Source organism: Festucalex cinctus, chromosome 1, assembly GCF_051991245.1.
Source record: "Festucalex cinctus isolate MCC-2025b chromosome 1, RoL_Fcin_1.0, whole genome shotgun sequence".
Classification (NCBI taxonomy): domain Eukaryota; kingdom Metazoa; phylum Chordata; class Actinopteri; order Syngnathiformes; family Syngnathidae; genus Festucalex; species Festucalex cinctus.
This window is the reverse complement of record NC_135411.1, coordinates 37237837-37257796: the sequence shown is the minus strand read 5'-3', so window position 1 is coordinate 37257796 and position 19960 is coordinate 37237837. Positions and strand designations below refer to the sequence as shown.

General features: G+C 39.8%; 1 protein-coding gene across 2 annotated transcripts in view; it reads right to left on the bottom strand.

The window, feature by feature from the left end:
- The window catches only part of LOC144026888 (syntaxin-binding protein 4), a 44087-nt gene that overhangs the window by 1804 nt on the left and 22323 nt on the right, over positions 1 to 19960 (bottom strand). For both annotated transcript variants that reach the window (XM_077533984.1, XM_077533994.1), the window contains 10 exons: positions 17683 to 17789; positions 17445 to 17586; positions 16869 to 16941; positions 12042 to 12130; positions 7760 to 7856; positions 5926 to 6053; positions 5768 to 5860; positions 4861 to 4926; positions 4537 to 4734; positions 24 to 140 (listed from right to left, as the gene is read on the bottom strand). In XM_077533984.1, the coding sequence (XP_077390110.1) occupies positions 24 to 140; positions 4537 to 4734; positions 4861 to 4926; positions 5768 to 5860; positions 5926 to 6053; positions 7760 to 7856; positions 12042 to 12130; positions 16869 to 16941; positions 17445 to 17586; positions 17683 to 17789 (1110 nt within the window). The remainder of the gene's footprint in view (positions 1 to 23; positions 141 to 4536; positions 4735 to 4860; positions 4927 to 5767; positions 5861 to 5925; positions 6054 to 7759; positions 7857 to 12041; positions 12131 to 16868; positions 16942 to 17444; positions 17587 to 17682; positions 17790 to 19960) is intronic.

The window sequence follows — 19960 nt, the reverse complement described above, 5'->3', positions numbered from 1 at the left end:
TTGGCTCTTAACGAATGTTGTACCTGTGCAAAGCCGAGCAGTCTTTTGTTGGACATCTCGAGGTGTTTTCGGTTGACCTCAGACTTCCGAAGCTGACAGTCGATGGCAGTAAGCCTCCTGCTCAGTTCTTGCACCTCTTCCTGACAAAAATAAAATAAATAAATAAAATAACAGAACACCATGTAAAAATTACAAGAGTAAAATTTTTTCATGTGAGCAAAATGATTGGAAAGGCAGAGGGCAAATTTCATACTTGACAAAAAAAAAATATGATTCTTCTTAAGTTGCTATTTATATTAGTTAGAGATGTAAACATCATGAAAACCAGAGAACTGTCTATGGGTTAAGAAAAGAAAAAAATGTCAAGCAGGGAGAATGGATTCCCATTTATGCCAATATCGTTTGTAATGTGAAAAATTAAGAAACATTCAAATGTTTAAAGTTGAATGGGTAGATTGTGGAAAGCAGTATCAGTTCATAACAGAAATTTGGAGAGCTGTAAAGAAAATGCCAAAATATTAGTGAGATCAGAAACAACCTCAGTATGTAGTAAGAGGCAGTAAAAAAAAAAATGCATGTGTCACCGAGTGCAGTGGTGTCCAAATTATGGACTGGGGCCATTTGTGGCCCATCATTTCATTTTTTTTTAGCAGCACACGTCATATACTAAAAAAAAGATTTCACACAGCACACAAGTCTAATTAAAAAAAAAAAAAAAAAAGTGGACATGAGCAGATTGAGAAGGAGGGTGTCGACTAAATAGGTGCCACCACTACTAATAAATTGGTTTATATATTGTAGAGCTTTTCTAAATAAAGCAGATTCAAATAAAGTATTTACAGCTAAAATAATTTCTCTTCAAAACACTATGGATGTGCATAAAGATAATTCAATTTTAGAAGTGAACATTAGGACTTCTACTTCCTGCAACGTGTCAAGATTAGATGTATGAACATGATTCCCAAGTAACTGTTTAAAAATGGTCATCTTGCACTCTAAAAGGAGAATTGATGAACCAGCTTAAAATTACAAATTGAATTGTTGACCAACTTAAAAAAAAAAAAAGCATCTATGGGGTATATGCCACGGAAGAGGCGGGACGTGATTTTGCACATCAGTTTATTTCCGGTCCGGGTTGCGAACACGCAACCCAAGGGCACAAAGTCGGAAGCACAAGTATTTTTGACGCAGCCCACACGTCGCAAACCGAACCGGAAACAAAAAAACAGTTGTTTTTTCCCACTCACTCACAGAAGCTTACGTGTGTGAATGAGTGAGTGAAGAAAAAAAACAAATCCGTGTGTGCTTTCAAATTGCCGCGGGAGTGTCGTCACGCAGCTGACACATTCGCCCGGCCCCGTTTGCAACACTCCACCCCCCGCTCTGCGATTGGCTGGAGGGTTGTAAACACTGTCTTTCCACAGAAACGTCCCGCCGTTTACAAAACAAACACAAATGGCAAAATACAGGCTGGGGGGGGGGGGGGGGTTCAGGACGAAATTACCACAAAAGATGAACAAAAACACAGATGTGTAGACTGAGAGAAAGTTAAAGTGTGTACATCCTGTATTTAAAAAGTGCATTTTCCTGAGTGAATCCGGCAGACTGCCCCTTTAAGTTTAATGAACTAATAAGTAATTGAAGCGATTTTTTAAAAGATGGTCAACAATTTAACTTGTAATCTTAAATTGGTTCAACAATTCTCTTTTTAGAGTGTGCTACAGTTAGCTCTTGTTGGGTTCTGATTGTGGAGAGGATTTGGCTAATGTTCAGTATGAGGGTAAATCTAATCTAGTGGGATTTTTCTAAACTATTTGCCTTATCACCTTTAACAGAAAGCAGTTATGTAGCAGTTTTCCCAAGTAACTACAAAATACAAATAATAAAGTATAATTGCTTGCTTGTTTGCTTGATTCGAGTGTGTTTGATTAAAGTTAAAGAATGTCAAAGCAGTCCTTGCATTTTTTTTCATTTTTCTGTATTTGTCCCTCGACTTGGTGTGATGTAGTGGTTCACTTGCATGAATTCTGTACAGGCTGTGCGAGTTCATTTCCCACTGTACATTTTTTTCTCTTGGAGTGTACAAATTCAAAACACCTGGCTTGCTTTTGGACAGCGTTGGATGCTGCACAGAACGAGATCCGACGATCGAACCGGAGCGGAATAACAAAGAGCTGCAGATATTTTTGTGACTGATGATTGAATGGGAGTCAGAGCGAGGTTGCCGGTCTCCGAGAGGCAGCGTGAAAGCAAGGGATTTAGCGCTTTGAGATGAAAAGCTGCGAGTGGTGAGGCGGCGAGCAAATGAGTGAAAAGCCTCTGCCTCATCAAAGCGAGGTGATGCTGCTGAATATCGTGGCTGCGGCTCAGTAGCTCGGGAAGACTTCGATGCGTTTCAGCGAGACTGACAATGCTGCAGGCACCCGCTGGGTGAGGGAGGAGGCAGGAAAGACGAGAGAATGGAAACGCTCAAGAGTGATTTTAGCACCACAGAACATCAGCTGTTGTGCCTTTTTTTTTATGGCACATGAGAACAGATGGCACATGTACTGTATGAGAGAAAAAACACATTCTGAGTTACATGTAATTGCACTGCAATGGGAGCGCCTGGATTACGTTCTCATGTTGGCTGTAGTGTGTGTGAAAGAAGAACTAATCTGCTTTTCACAAAAAAACAACACCGCCCACTTCCACTGCATAATCTAATGAGATCCAGTGCAAGTGCTCATGTGTCAAAGATATTTTCTGATTAACTGACACTGTCAGAGCGCTATTAATCTTTGTGTAACCTGTCACTTTTGTTTCATCCTTTTATAATAGGTATGTTTCTCTTTTTTTTTTTTTTTAACCCATCTTTAGAGATGATAAAATCAATTCTTTTCACATGACAACAAAGCCTAATAAAGCCTTTCTGTGTGGAGTATGTTTCCTCTCAAATCAAAATATTGATATACAGTATTCTTGTGATAATGTACAGTATATCATTGCCATGTTCTATGTTGTGTGTTGTGGGTAGAATTCGGTTGTCACTTTGCCTTGTCTCATTAAGTCTTATTGTGCCAAGCTGTGCTTGTCAACCTGGTCACTTGTGTCACCCAATCAACTCCCTCGGCCACTTGTCTTGTACAGGTGTCTCGTTTGTATTTAATTCCCTGCTTTTGTTCGGTTCGTGTGTTAGTGTGCTGTCTCGCTCAAAGTCAAGTCTTCTTCCTCCAACTGTTGATTTACTTTCTTCGTACCCTATTTTGGTATTATGTTAATTCCATATAGACACAATTGCCTTTTTTTTGTTCTTTTGAGATTAAATTCCCATTTTTGTGTACAGACCTGCCTCACCTCCTTGCTTCCCAGTGTTTGGGTCTTGAACCACGCCAAAACGTAACAATCATTAACAAGAACTAGTACTGGGGTTTGCATCCACCTATTTTTATTCAAATTTTCAAGAATTGTGAAAAAGAAACTTGAATGGAAAAACCAGAAATTTGGAAAAAAGGCCCAAAATTCACAAAAAGTTTTTATGTACATTTGGAGACAAAGAAACAATTCTTTTTCAAATTAATGAAATAATTTGTCCATTTTGCCTCTTGTGGCATTTGTATGGATGTGATTTCGCAACGCAGTCTCCTCTCACTATTTGCAAAAGAAGACCGGATGGAAACGGGCATAAGTCGCATTGCATTTGGATGTAAACCTGACTAGTGATGGGGAGATGAAGTGTCATCACTAGCTATATAAATAAAGATGACTTGACACAGCAAAACTGTATTGATACTGTGCCACTGAATACTGACCCCTGCTGGACCTTAAAAGTTACTAAAGGCAACATAGTTGACAGACAGAACTGACACTGATTTGGTGACAAAGTATAAACAATAATATTTCCATCCATCCATTTTCTTGACCGCTTATTCCTCACAAGGGTCGCTGGGGGTGCTGGCGCCTATCTCAGCTGGCTCTGGGCAGTAGGCGGGGGACACCCTGGACTGGTTGCCAACCAATCGCAGGGCACACAGAGACGAACAACCATCCACACTCACACACACACCTAGGGACAATTCGGAGGGCCCAATTAACCTGCCATGCATGTCTTTGGAATGTGGGAGGAGACCGGAGTACCCGGAGAAGACCCACGCGGGCACGGGGAGAACATGCAAACTCCACCCAGGAAGACCAGAGCCCGGACTCGAACCGGAGTCCTCAGAACTGGGAGGCGGATGTGCTAACCACTCGCCCACCGTCCCGCCACAATAATATTTAAGTAATTGAATTTTCGAATTAGATTACTTCATTTAAATTCAAAAGATGTTTGATATTTTTTAGATACAGTCAAATACTGTGAGCATATGTCAATGTGAAAATCTGAGTGAAAAACATAAAATTCAAAATTGCCTAATCCAATGCATGGAATTTTGGTTTGAAAAATGAAAAAGCCAAATCAAATAAATACATAAATTAAACCCAATGCAAAAACAATTCCGTGTGCTTTATAAATAAAGCTGAGTTCTGACCAAATTGGCCTCCGTTTTGCAGACTCACTTTTGCGGCGTCTCCTCCTCGACTTTGTCTCTTGCTTGCCAGCTGGTTCTTTAGGTCTTTAATCTCAGCCTCCAGGAGCTGGATGACTTCTTCATAGTCCTGCTCGGCCGTGCTCGTGTGACGCTGCACCACCTCGGCCTCCGCTGCTTGCAGACGACTCTTCAGACGGGCGTTCTCCTCCACAGTCAAACACGCTTTCTGTAAGGACAACAGGCGGTTCTCTGGTCAATGTTTTCTTCTCAACTGCATGAAAACCATTTTAATGTTCAGGCTTTAAATCACATGGGAAGTACAAGACACTCGTTTTGTTTCACTGTCTCATACCTCAGAAGTCTTCTGCAACTCATCCTCAAGTGTTTTCTTGCTGTGCTCCATGTCCTTTAGCACAACCTGCCAAAACAAATAAAAATTGAACTCATTGAGCTGAATAACAGTGTAGTGTGTACGGTGGATATAATGTACACTTATAATAAAGTATATGAATTAAAAGTATGTCAAGAATACTTTTGTTATTCCAGTTGCGAGGCTTGCCTTTTCGAATGGTAAAACTCCATCAATGTAATGTAATGCAACCTGTTGTGTTATGTTTGATTTGTCACAAAAAAGAACACACTGCAGGGCTTAGTCCGACTGTCAGCAGTCAGTCCAAATAAGGTTGGGTGCTTTTCGAACAAAATGACCCTGGAATGACACATCCAGGACAAACATGAAGATGCTAACTGAGTGACTGACCGTGCAGAATCACAAATGAACTCATTCATAATTCATGCAGTAGATTCAACCTCTGTCGCCTTTGCTCGATTACAAACATAATATTACACATTTTAGTTGTCTTCCTAATTGATCCAAAAATAAACACAACAAATCACTGGTTTGGTCTAAACGTGCATAACTATCATTTAATTGTATGTGGTTCAGTGAAAAGTGCTATTAAAAGATTTTATGTAACTAAAATGTTCTTAAATCATAAACACTTGAATTCAGTGGGTAAATGTGAGACTTTTTTTTGGTCATGACTCATGATTGTCCCCTCATGCCTTTAGGATATGCAGACTTGTGCAAGCCCATTATCAAATTTGTTTAGTTTTACGTACTAATATATATATATATATATATATATATATATACATACACACATATATATACACACACACATATATATATATATATATATATATATATATATATGTATAAAAATATAAAACTTGTGTGGCCCTGGGCCGAATCTCACCTTGAGCTGCTTCATCTGTGTTTGCAACTGTTTCACCTCTGTCTGAAACTGCTCCATCTCCTCATTGCTGTAGCTGCATTCCGATTCATATGTCTGCCGACACAAACACATATTTACACACGCAGATCCAATTAATTAAGGATGAGATGACTGCTTACGGGGGAGTGGAAGGCCGACGTGTCCATCAGACTGGCTGCTTCGTGACAGGAGAACATGAAAGGACCCGCCCCTAAACTGAGCTCCTCCAAGTTGTCCTGGAAAATGCTCCGTGTGGCCTCGACAAAGTCTGACAAAGTTCAGAGAGGGAATGTCAGGCAGAAGTAAGTTCCCCCCCCCTAGGTGTAAACACAAAACTTTGCAAATGTAACTCCTATCTGAGCAGTAAAATTGTGATGAACTGTGATCACATGCTCATTGTTAATTAAAGCTCCAGTAGCTCTTCTTGGGAACTTGATCCCACATGCAAAAACATGCATGTTAACTTCATATCCATCCATTTTCTGGTCCGCTTATCTTCACTTAGGTCATGGGTGTGCGGGAGGCTCGCCCGACTGACTTTTGTCAGGATCTGCAACTTTGTGGGGGTTAATCCGTTACAGGGTTCTCCTCATGTCTTCTGGGGGCAAGCTGAGGGGCCTGTCATCAGGTGGTGGTGTGAAGTTTGATGTCAAAGCGGGCGACAAACTGGAAGGGAGGGGTTTACTCCGAGGATCACTGGAGGTGAAGTGGCCTAAAATTTTATGAGCGTAAGATGGGTCTATCTTTGCCTATACCATAACACGTATTTAAACCATTAAAGCCAAACATATCATATTAACTCATTTGCTTGAAATAACTTATAAATACGTTTTTTTTTTAATGTTTTAAGTGCCCCCAAGACGTATTTATATGTTTTTTTTGTTTGTTTTTTATGCTGCTAGAGCATACAGAAGTTTTTGATGCAGCCTCTCAACTGCAAAGAACGTTTGCATTAATGGTAGTTATTACACAAACAGCCAGCAGGTGGCAGCAGAGCAAAGGACATCAACCAGGGCCATGTTGAAAAAAAAATCTCAATTACTCACAATTCTAAATAGATTTGTGAAGATTGATTAAACTTGGCTATATTCTAATGCTAACTGCTGTAAAACGGAAACAGATAGAAAACTATTCTTTTTTCTAATGAAGGAAGAGATATTTCTTTTGGTAGGTTGCATGTTTTTATAGCAATAGAACACAATATTCTGTGGGCCTTGCGAAATCAGTCAAAACCCAGTAAAACAGACAAGAGCGAACGGGATTGCTTCTGTGAAAATGGTTGGGAGCGAATGAGTGAAGTACAAGACATTTTGAGCCCTCTATTTCATGAGTATATTATTTTTTCTCCATTAAAACACTGACGTATATGATCTGACACATGCATTGCACGGATAATCCATTAGAGGGCAGCATCACCCAGCTGATGGCTTTTCCAGTGACCTTAAAAGATCGCCTCAATTGAGAAAGGAGAGATACCGACACTTATTAATACTGGGAAATGTACTTTCTGATTTTTGGAAATACTACTGTTTGATATGTTTCTTTTATTTTTGACAGTTCTAAATGTACAAATTTAAAGCATTGTGACCGGATGTATCAAATATGACACAAATCAAAAGTAATTATGCAGAAACTGATTTTCAAAAAGCAAAAAAAGAAAGAAAAAAAAAAGGTTTTTTGTATGTTCAAAAAGACCAATAAATACTCTATTTACAGAGAATCAGAATTTCCTCTCATATATTTCATGCTGAGGCAAATTCAAAGCATATTTTTGAGAGAAAACTGCAGACACAGAGCAGGCTTGCGGTTCCACGTGACATCGCGCACAAGTGCCACAACCAGTAAGTGACACACGGCTATCACACCGAGGCTGCGATCTGACAGCGTTTCAACACAGATCTGTCACTTGCAGTTGACACAACGTGAAGCATCTCTCTGTTTGCACGTGTGCGTGTGTGTTTATGAGGCCTTTACCTCCATAGGCCACGGTGCCTTGCGGGTCCGTCGTCAGGCTCTGTCGTAACTTCTTTCTTTTCTCATCTGTGACATCCAAGCCGAGAAAGGACAGAGCCTGCGAGTGATGAACCCAGTTAACATCCACGCACTCGCTGCAACCACGGTCGCTACACCTGTCCAGCTTGAGATGTGTGCATATTTATTATGTACCAATAATTTGAAAGGAGAAATGCATACAGAAACAGAAAACAGCACAGCAGACTTCAGAATGATGTAATAATCTCATCACATTGCTGATGGCATGGCTGATTATTATCTGCATTGGGTTTTTGATTCATGTACTGTAACATATGCAGGCTGAATGTTTTGCTCTATTTTATACATTTGGCAACATTATTGCCCTTTTTTTTTTTAACAGTTACATCATACAAAAGGATACCATCAAAATAGAAAATAAATTTTTTTTTTTCTTTTGCAGTGTACATGTAAAGGTTTGTCATACACTTTGAAATGGCATTTTTCTTTCAGTGAGCTCACACAAGCTACTTCATTGTTTGTGTCTTTCACTCATCGTTCATTTTCTTTTGGTCTTTGAGACCGTGTGCTTCTTCAAGCTATAAATATCCAACATTTTCTTGCTCCGTCTACTGTGTTTGTGAACGAGCTGAAGAATCAAAAGAGGGAATAAATGATGTCATTATGAAATATTGAAACATTTTCTCTCTAATCTCATGAATGAATTGGTCCAGCTCCATCTGTATGGGAGCTTGACAAAACACAAAACAGCAACAAACAGCTCATAGGGCTGAGTCAGAATTACACAAGGTCAAAAATAGAAGCCACGAGATAAAGTGCTGAGAGAGGATGGTGAAAAGTCAAATGAAGAGTGTCAGTGTAAGAGCAGGCGGAGTCAGATTGCAAGGCAGATCAATATGAGAAGAGAGCCTCGGGCTGGCTGAGAGTACAAGAGTGCAAAACAGGAAAAAGAAGCTGCAAGCAACTTTATCAGAATGAGAGAAATTCCCAGAGTACAATAAATCTGAATTCATGAAATGAGATAAACAGAAACATCAAAGGTCTTTATAGTTTGCTCACACAGTTGATCAGAAAGTGACAACTGGCTGGGGATGTTCCATTTTTACCCAAACAGATTTATTTATTTATTTATAGAATCCCTCAATTTTCCCAGTGTTCTGTTGTCCGTCTTTCAGATTTTCTAAAACATGTTGCAGGCATCACAAAAAAAACCCAAAAACAAACAAACAAACAAACAAACAAACAAACGTTCATCAAGTTTGAACATCAAATATCTTGTCTTTGTAGTGTATTTAATAGAATATAGGTAAAAAAGAATTAGCAACTCATTAATTTCTATTTTTATTTATATTTTACACAATGTTTCAAAACCCAATGGATTTTGGGTGTGTATCATTTCATATGTTGTGGAAGAAAAAGCAATGTGTGGAGAGTCTCTGTTGTAGAAAATGCACAAGTAAAGTCAATGGATGGAATTCCCTGTCAAAACGAATGGTGCGCGTATTCGACACTGATCTGTATATATTAATGGCTAGCCAATGGGCCAAGACTTTTGAAGTCGCGAGGCCAATATTGCTCCTCCCAACAAACGTTTCTCGGAATACGATCCTATACATTTACGGTTTCGAAATTGGAGAACATTTGAGACAGTAGAATTTATGATTTATGATTATTTTAATTTGTTAAACATAAATAAGAGGACTTCAGACATTTACAACTTGCCTTAAATACATGTATGCTTAATGATGTTTACAGGAAGAAACTTGCATTTTTACATTTTTTTTATTAAAGAATATAACTGTAATTCAATAAAAGTTGCCTCCACCAAATCTACATTGTGATATTGCGGTCTAAGGAACTTAGCGATAAAAGAAAAGGGGGGTCTTCAACCATTGTTCTTTTTTCTTTTCTTTTTTTTACCTGTTCAAAAATAGTGACCAACCCCCCACAAATCCCTCACCCCCACCTCAGACCCTATAGTAACTGCCTACGAGCTGTATATGTCTCATCTGTACATATACCGTATAGTTTGTATACAGTAGTCTGCTCGCGAGATGGGAGGAGCAAGATGGCCGCCCTGTCGCTTTAACGGCTTGCATGGGCGTGTATGGTCTAGCGGCTATCCAGCCATATATTCAGATCAGTGGTATTCTCCCAGAGACAAGCATCTTTTTGCTTGCGTACTCAGGTGGCTGTACTAGCACCTCATAAAGGTGAAACATCATATTGAACGTTTTGATTCAATTAACTGCTTCTGTGCTCCCCCGGTAACGGCCGCGTCATGCCGAGGGGCTGCTGACTCGTGCTGGTGGCTTGGAATTGGTCTGAAAGTGCAGCTCATAACAACTACAGTCATTCTAATCGTGGCAATTGTGACTTTTAAGTTTTAAACATTTGTTTTCTTTGACATCTGCTGGTCGTGAAAACCACAAAAGGTCCATGCTGGTGTGTCCGGCGTTGCTTGGCAACGCTTAAACAACGGCCAGCTCACTCGCTTTTGACTTGCAGGCATCCTCACAATTCAATGGGTTATATCTTTTTGGTGGCTGCACGAGATTTCGCCGGTTTTATGTGGGTGGGTGTGTCAGAACAGAAGCCGAGACGGGAGAATTGCTGAATTCTCAAAATCCACGTTGCTGAGTGGGTCTTATGTCTTGCTTAACACAAGTGAAGAGATGAATTGCTTGAAATTTAGTGGGGACTCAACCAGGGTTATTATAGTTTTGGAATTTTTCATTTTAGTTAGTTTTGAGTTTTGTTTTTTAAATGTAGTGAGTTTTAATTCGTTTTCAGGGTGGTTCTGTTACTTTTTATTAATTTTAGTTATTTAATAAATGCTTAGGTTGAGTTTAGTTTGAGTTAGTTTCAGTATTAGATTTAGTTGTTTTTTTAAAAATGTGTATTACTTGTGCGCAATATTAAAAGAAAACATGGGAGTGACGTCATCTAAAGGTGCTTTTCTATTTACTGCTTTTAGATGACATCACTTCTGTGTGACACTTTGGCAAACGTCTTTATTTAGGGCTCTGGGTGGAGGAGTGGAACCTTCAGTGCCGGCTGGTGTGGGTTTGCTTCCCCGCCTGGGAGACCATGTTTGTTCATGTGCGTGTTTGTGTGCGTTAGTAAGAAAAAAAAAAGAAAAAAAAAGGTCCTTATTCCGGTTAATATAAAAAATAAATCTACTTAAAATTACATTTAAAATAATCCCCAAAGCCTCATGCATGAAATTAATTGGCAATGACTAAAACGAAGGACATTTTTGATATAAGTATAGTTAGTTTTGTAACCATAAAATGTAGTTTCAGTTAGTTTTTTTTTTTTTTTTTTTTTTTTTTTTAAAAGCATTTTCATTTTTTATTTTGTTAACAAAATTGTTTTTTGAATTTTAGTCTTTTTTTCCCTTAGTTTTAGTAAACTAAAATAACCTTGGACTCAACTTGACTTGCAAGATTTTTGTCACAAGAACTTGCTTGAAACTTGAAAGTCAAGACTTGAGACTTGTGACATGCACATTTGCGACTTTCTCCCAGTTTGCTATTCATTGGTAACATTGAGTAATAATCAATTTCCATGTGCCTGTAAGCAAGAAAATTAGGACATTTTATCTTAATTAGAAAGTGTTGGCTGTATTAGTCACACTAGCAAATTTCAGTCAGTGACTTGGTGATGAAGTGCTGAGTCCACCATTGAAAATGCAATGGAATCTGTGGTGTTTTAACTTCCAGTTGCAGATAAACACATAGTGAGAATAATGACAGCATCAAACGTAACAACAACGTTCTCTTGCTGTCTGCTGGAATGACTTCAATTACTGTAAATGACACATTAGCTCGATTTGCTACAGTTATCCAAGTAATGGAAAAACATTAAAAGGATCCATATCTGCAGCCAAGCAGCACCGAGCCGAGAAAAAGCGTCGTCATCCTCTGACTCTTGAATTAGTTGTGATGGTGAAATGGACTCGGTGAATGTTAACTTTCCATCTCCTTTGTAGTTTGTGCCACTGGGAAATATGTTAAAACTCAAAGCTGAGTTGAATCGTTGAACACAGCGGGTGGCACGCCCCATTTTTGGCTCGAGGAGTTGTCTCCTCATCTTTAAAAAGTAAACACTTTGACGCCATTTGCATCCTGAAAACGTCTTCAAACGACTGAATGTAACGATGACAAAACCCCAAGTTATCATACATTTAACGAAGGAGCTTTTGCTTGTTGTTCAATTCAACAACAAACAACAGCAAAAACTTGTCTCTGATTGGACTCACCAAATCCAATTTGTCTGATTTGAGCCGAATGTAGGGGTCGAGTGTGATCTTGGGTTTGGTTCCTATGGGTGACCTCTGACTGGTTGAATCTAGAGAAGAAAAGAAGACGGATCATTGAATGGCTGAAAGAATATTATTTGTGAGCTGATCAGACAATAACAGAGAGGGAATATCACCAGATAATCTGGACTAATAGAGTGGATGAACCTGATATTGTCTCTGGATTTTGTGCAATTGGGCGGTTGCAGTGATATGAGTGCGAACGGGGTGGGATGAAAAAAAAAAAACATGATTAAAAAGAGTGGGGTAGCGGAAAGATGAGTGATTATGTAGATGGGAGCGAGGGAACACTGTGAAAAACAGGAGAGCAGACAGCCAGTGTCTAATACTAATTTGATGAGCTTCCCCGTCCCAGATTTGTGAGTCTGCTTGTTATGGCAATGGCACTGTTACTGCCATTGCTGTGTGTGTGCGCGTGCGTGCGCGTGTGTGTGTTTATGAAAACGCTCAGTCCTGTTGCCAGGAGTATCCTGATAGCAGCGAAAACCTGCCTCCCTTTCCTCTTCCCATCCAAAGGATTTAAACAGTCCCACCCCTAACCGATAGTGATGACTGGCAGACCTGCTGCTGTGAAAACAGTCTGTGCATTAAATCCTGTTTGCACACGCACACACACACACACACCCACACACGCACACACACAAACAGTCCATATGATCCACTTGACTTGTCTGTCATTTCTTTCTTTAGAGTGAACAAAAACAAAGGGACATTTATTCTTATACTAATATTTTGCCTTTTGTTTATGATTAGAAAAATCTCAGGACAAATTCATTTGTGTGAATGACTCATGTTAAACCCCCCGGTTGAAACAGTTGCGTGCTTTACCTATGTCGGCACATGCCTGTTTATCTTGCTAACAGGATTGCACGCCACTGATGAGCTGTTGCCCTGCTGTGTTGCAGGATGGGTGACAAAGACAAAGCATAACAAGAAGCCTGGCCGAGAGATCAGCTTAAACAGCGTGTGCATGTGCAAGTATTTGTGCGTCTACTTCCAGTAGTCATACAGTTCAATCCAGCATTTGAACAAAACGCTCTGATATTTAGATTCATAAAACAGTCTGCAGTAAACCAGGGCAAAAAAAAAAATAGTGTTTTTCTTCTTCACGTGTATCTTGGCACCCACCTCTTTGCAAACTGCTGACATCTGTCACAGCTTGCAACTGGCTTAACCAATAAGAGCCCGAAAGGGAGCTAAGGGCGTCAGACCACCTAGAAAATAACCTTGACTGTGGTAATCCTGGTCAATAGGATTGGGATGTTTGGGTGCTGGGACCCACGTGTGACCCTTACCATTGGAGCTGTTTGTCTGCCTGGCTGTCGTGATGGCAAAATACAAAGATATTATCCATATGAGGTTCACTCCATTTGCTATATAACTCTAAAACCCGTTGGTCAATTTTAGCAGCTATAATAGGTAGCTGAAAATGTCGGCGGTTTGCATGCTCAACAATAACAATCCAGTCTGACACAGGTTGTGCCTCTCTGACCGATATGCAACAGTTTCTTTACATTTATTAAGTTATTAGTTGAATTATTACATTTATTTATGTTGGTCAGGCCACAAGCAATGATATTATAATAATATTCAAAACGCGATCGACTTCAAGTAGATCCAAGAACTCGTTCCATTTTTACATTAATTGAAGTAAACGGTAAACTATGTAACAAAAAAAAGAAGAAAAAAAAAGAAAGATAAATCATTAAAGGAATACTTTACTTATTCAGCCATTTTTGGCAGTCAAACATTAACATTTTGCCTATAATAAATTTGATATTTTCATTATTTTTCATGTACAATTAGTAGCTTTTAAACGCACATTTTGCAACTTGCTGTCGACAGAAAATGACATCACAAGGGCTCAGGTAACCAATCACAGCTCAGCTTGTGAATGTCACATGACCAAACCTAGAAAACAGCAAAGCTGTGATTGGTTAACTGAGCCCTTGTGATGTCATTTTCAGTTGCCAGCAAGTTGCAAAATGTGTTTTTAAAGGTTCTAATTGTACATAAAAAATAATGAAAGTATCAAATTAATTATAGACAAAAAATTAACTTTTTATTGCTATAATGGGCTAAATAAAGTGAAGTATCCCTTTTACTATTTCAAAACATGACCCCTATTATCATTAATCCCAACCAATGTATCAGGAGGGATTCAAAACACTTTTCTGTACAAACATCTAAACTAGGGGTGTCAAACATACGGCCTGCGGGCCGAATCAGGCCCGCAAATGGGTTTAATCCGGCCCGCGAGATGATTTTGTAAAGTAAAAAAAAAAAAAAAAAAATTGTAATGTCGGACTAATTAATCAGCCGGCCACAATCAAAACATATAAATTTGTAATTTCACAAGCAGTCCTCAGATGAGCAATGCAACTGGTACGGGGAATCGTTGTCCTAGATGTCATTATTTTACACACAACTTCAACTACGGTTTGTTTAATTATTATTTTGTTGTAATCATACACCGACATAAATGTGTTAAATACGACACAGATTCAATTACTGGTAACACAAATAGATGATGTTATAACATCCTTATAACATCATTAACTGCGCCACGCAATGCATTCTGGGAACAATATATATGCAAAACAGGACGATTTAACACGTCTGGAACATATACCGACAAAGTGTTGTCGCGTTCTGTTTGCATTCGTGTTATTTTTCGGAACAATATGATTACAGTTGAGCTCCGTAATTGAGTGCTGGTCCACGAAAATCTGCGTATAAATGACGGCAATTGTTTTGAAGTTATATACGGTTATTTTCCCGATGCGGCCCACTTGATAATATATTTTCCTCCCTGAGTGAACATGAGTTTGACACCCCTGATCTAAACAAAAGACCACAAGATGATGATGTCATTATCAGTAGGATATACAACGTTATCACGATCCACTTTCCTTATAGCAGTGAACCTGGCTAACACCATTTTCATGGAATCTTGGCTTGTACAGCTGGCAAAGTATCAATATGTGAAGTACTTCAAAAATGAAAGTGGAAAAAAAATACTGAACTCACAGCAGTGAACTCTGAGTGACCCAGTAACAGGCTGTGCAGTGGAGATATTCTACTCTGTTCCTCGTTCAGGTACGTGGGGCTTGTTTTTACATCTGTGCGTCACCAGAAAACAACTTGAGTCCGAGGAAGGATGATAAAAATTTACTGAGGCAGACGTGGGGTAGAAAAGTATTAAATTATTAAAACTCTTTGTGTGTATGTGTGTGTGTGTGTGTGTGAGATTTACTAAGAGAGGAATTACGAAAGACTAATTGGCAAGTGAACGAAAGCATTTGATAAATACTGACAACAAGAACATTTATACAGTTAACATGGTACTGCCAACACGTAATCATTGCACTTTCACAACAGGTTGTAGCTAATGCTAACAAGGCACTTACTGAATACGTGTGCTGCTGTTTACGTTATTGACGCAAACAAACAGCCAAACAAAATACTGTAATTTCCTGACTGTTGAACACACCTGATAGAAGCTGCATACCAACAAAATTTAAGAAATTCTTTACACAGATTTACACCAAAAGAAAAACTTTTAATGTGCATGTGTTAATTAAAAAAATAAAAATCACCCTTCAAAAGTAGCCTTTTTTCAATTTGTATAATTTGTCTATAAAATTGTTGTAAGTACACCTCTGTAGATGAGCTAATACTCCTTATGCAGTCTCTGGCAATGCAGAGCTGTATATAGAGAGAGTCTGACCAACTGAAGACACGGACGCCATCTTGTTATCTTTGGCCACAGGGCGGGGCGTGCGCTGAAACATGTAGCGCATGAGAATGCCTATCATTTTGCACGCAAAATAACTTTCTTTTAACAACTAGGTGTACAGTTTCTTTTATATTTTCCTTTTTTTTTAATCCTTTGATTGTTTGACAAGCCGATAATAAAAGGAAGGAATTACTGGTATATTTTTACTGTACATGGATTTTGATTTTCAAATTATGTAAATGCATCAGTGTGTTCATACAGAACACATAATATGCTCAAATAAGAGGTCCGATTATTACATGTATTTGTATCGTCTGTCTTTGGCTCCGGATATGACAAGCAAGATACTTGATCATAAAGCCAATTTTTCACGATACCAATGAATGTATTATAACATGTTCCACTGTAATTTGTCTGTCATAATGAATATAGGGTCAGCTTTCAATTGTGCATGTATAAAATTTAGAACTTTTATTTACAACACAAATTCCACAATAACTCATTTCCATATTATGGGCCCTGTTTGATCAAGAGTTAAAATCGTTAATATTAATTTTATTCTAAGTCCATTCACTTTGCACAGGCTTATAATTAAAATCACTCTTGATAAAATTTCGAAGGCTGCATTGTGCAGTCCCACCTACTTCAAATCGTGTTATTTCACTTTAATGTGCACAACAATGAAGTGTTTTGTGTTATGGCAACAACATGGCATCCACGTCATGTGACCAGCAGTTGACCAATCACAGCGTAGTAGCTCTGAAACTGAGTTGGCCAAACTCTATCTACGGCTCTGTGGCAATGAGAGCGCCACTGCCACCTACTGTAGTGGATGTGCAATTACACTTTATTCTAATATGGGCAAAAAAAGGTTCCCTAAGTTCACACGCACCTCCCCCCGACATGGTTAGCAACTTTTATGTTCCATAATGATTGCCAGAAGTTTAAAGTTTGGTATATTTGGGGGAATTGTTGTTTGGAATGTCACTCATGGTAGATCAGCTTGCCAATATAATGTGTACTGAGACCTGAAATGTGGATATCCGGCGGACAGACATCAGGAGAATGTGAGGACACTGGGGCAGGCTCCTCTGCACAGCTCTACAAAGGAAACACACAAATACAAAAAGTATCAACATATTAAAAAAATGATTAAACTTAAAAGAAGGAAACACCAACTAGCCTTAAGATTTTTTATATTTTGTGGCACTGGAGACTAAAACTAACTTCAACCCATTTTTTGGTCTCACTTTTTTTTTCTCATCACCCTGTTCTCTGTATATAAGGACACTATGTCGTGTGCTCCATAACATGAAAAGCCTACAAATGCTTTTGCATTAGCATTGCATTGCATTGCCTTTGCAGCGGTGAACACAAAGGTGTGGTGACTATAAATTCAATTGAGCTGCTGATAAATAGACACACATCTTGTCATCCAGTAGTACATATAGATACTGAAAATTGGTGTTTTCTTCTCCGAAATAACTGAAATATGATACTTCTCTGTAGAAGTAAAAAAAAAATAAAAATAAAAAAATTGCTTACAACTAAACAAATGTCTATAATTAGCTAGAAAATGGGAAGTTCATAAATGTCGAGCTGACCTCAGGTGATCGGATGTGGACTTTTAAGCGTCCAGAGTTGAAACTGTTGCCTGCTGCCCGCTGAACACCATTGTGAAGAGATGTACTGCTTTGGAAAAGTCCTTTACCTGGGATGAAAGCAACCTCCACTGCACTTTCTTGACTGGGAATATAACAGATAATTTGCTCATACATTACTATATGCACAATGAATTGGGCGGTGAGGTGTCATAAAACATGCACTCCAAAGTCCACCCACCTGAATTTGGCTTTGTTCAGCATACTTTTGGCCTCCTCGTGGGTAACACCTATCAAGGACTCCTTGTTAATGGCAATGAGCTGATCTCCTGGCCTTAGGCGTCCATCCTGCGCAACCAGACAAAAAGGCAATGCCTGAAATCTGGCAGGTGGAAGGATCAAAATACAGACCTCAATTTCCTGCCTACATTTTAAAGTCATCTATAAGTAACAAGAGTTTCACAAGAAGGTCACGTCACAACCCTTTCCGCACAATACGAATATCCATCGACCAACAGAAAATGCGTTAATGTTGTGTGTTATAATCACAAACTTTGCCACACACTTGAATGATCAATAACCGGAAAATGTCGTTGACAATTTATAAAGACACGTGGAAATGTTTTTCAAGAAAAATGCTGAATTTACGCAGGACTAAAATTCAAAATCAGGACTTGTTACTGCTGCACAGAGCCCAGCTTCATACTGGACATATTGACAGATTCAAAAGATGCTTACCGGTAATTAATACAAACAGAGCTCATGCAGCTTTGAATCACATTGCCTGGTGTCTAACGTATAATTGTCTGTACAATTCACCATCTGTTACATGGATTGGGAAAATGAAAGCCACTGACAAAAAACAAAACAAAAAAAACAAAACAAAAACAAAAAAACAGCCAAAACAAGTGGCCTCGTCATCCCAGTGAAAATGTGGTGAGAGATTATTTGTATCTATTTGGTGGCAACAGTGCAATGTACCTGAGTAGGATATCAATTATAATTGACCAAAAATTTAGCAGACATTTTGTATCAACCATGATAGGGAACTAGTCAAATAATACCAGATATTTTCATAGCCTCAAGGCATAGGACAACAAAAACAAAAAGAGCAACTAACTCCCACCAAAAAAACAAAACAAAACAAACAAAAAAAGAATGCTTGTAGCGACCAAAAACACGCAAAGGTTCCTGCATTCTGTCTACATTTCGCTCCTTTATTTGTTTGTCATATTTCCCACAGTGGGTAAACTGAGTGGGCGCCAGATAGGCGTGGAGGATGGGATTTGAAAAGTGGAAGGAGCTGCGGCAGTGGTATGTGCAAATCGAGTGGGTGGCCTACTGATATGATTAAAAAAAAAACTCATCTCATTTGACTCATTTGAGTCAGCTTGCAATAACGTACCTTAAGACGGCTAGGTCTGAGTAAGCCACTCCAAGGATAGTTCACTCATTCAACAAGACGGTGATTTGTACATATTTTGCAAAGTCATCAGCTCTCATAAAAAGCCCCCCACCGTCAACACTCAATTGTCAATCTCACTCCTCCTCCGTGAGCCGACCTTACCGTGGTAAGGCATGGCAAACAGGTCCTAGGTGAGGGGCCAGACTAAGCACGGCTCAAGAAGATCCCTATGACGACAAACAAAAATCGAATCACGTTTCCTTTGCCCGGGCCCGGGTCACCGGGGCCCCCTCTGGAGCAAGGTCTGGAGGTGGGGCTTGTTGACAAGCGCCTGGTGGCCGGGCCTACACCCATGGGACCCGGCCGGGCATAGCCCGAATAGAAAACATGGGTCCCCCTTCCCATGGGCTCACCACCAGTGGGAGGGGCCAAAGGGGTCAGGTGCATAGTAGGCTGGGCGGCAGCCAAGCGTGGCGACCTTGGCGGTCTGATTCCTGGCTACATAAGCTAGCTCTTGGGACATGGAATGTCACCTCTCAGGCGGGGAAGGAGCCCGAGCTGGTGTGTGAGGCAGAGAAATTACAATTAGATATAGTCGGACTCTCCTCCTCACACGTCTTGGGCTCTGGTACCAATCCTCTTGAGAGGGGTTCGACTCTCTTCCACTGTGGAGTTGCGGTGGAGGTGAGAGGCGCAGAGCAGGTGTGGGCATACTTATTGCACCCAGGCTTGGCGCCTGTATATTGGAGGTAGACAAGAGGGTTAGCCTCCCGCCGCCTTCAGGTGACTGTGCATATGCACCAAACAGCAGCTTAGAGTACCCACCCTTTTTGGAGTCCTTTTAGGGTGTGCTGGTGCTGGAGAGCACTTCCTCTGGGGACTCCCTCGCTCTGCTGGGGGACTTCAATGCTCACATGGGCAATGACAGTGAAACCTGGAGGGGTGTGATTGGGAGGAACTTCCGGACAGCTTTGAGGAAATTTTGTTCCACCAACCGGTGTCTCAGGAGAGGAAAGCAGTGCACCATTAATACTGTGTATAGTGGAGATGGGGTGCTGTTGACCCCGACTCGGGACGTTGTGAATTGGTGGGGAGAATACTTGGAAGACATCCT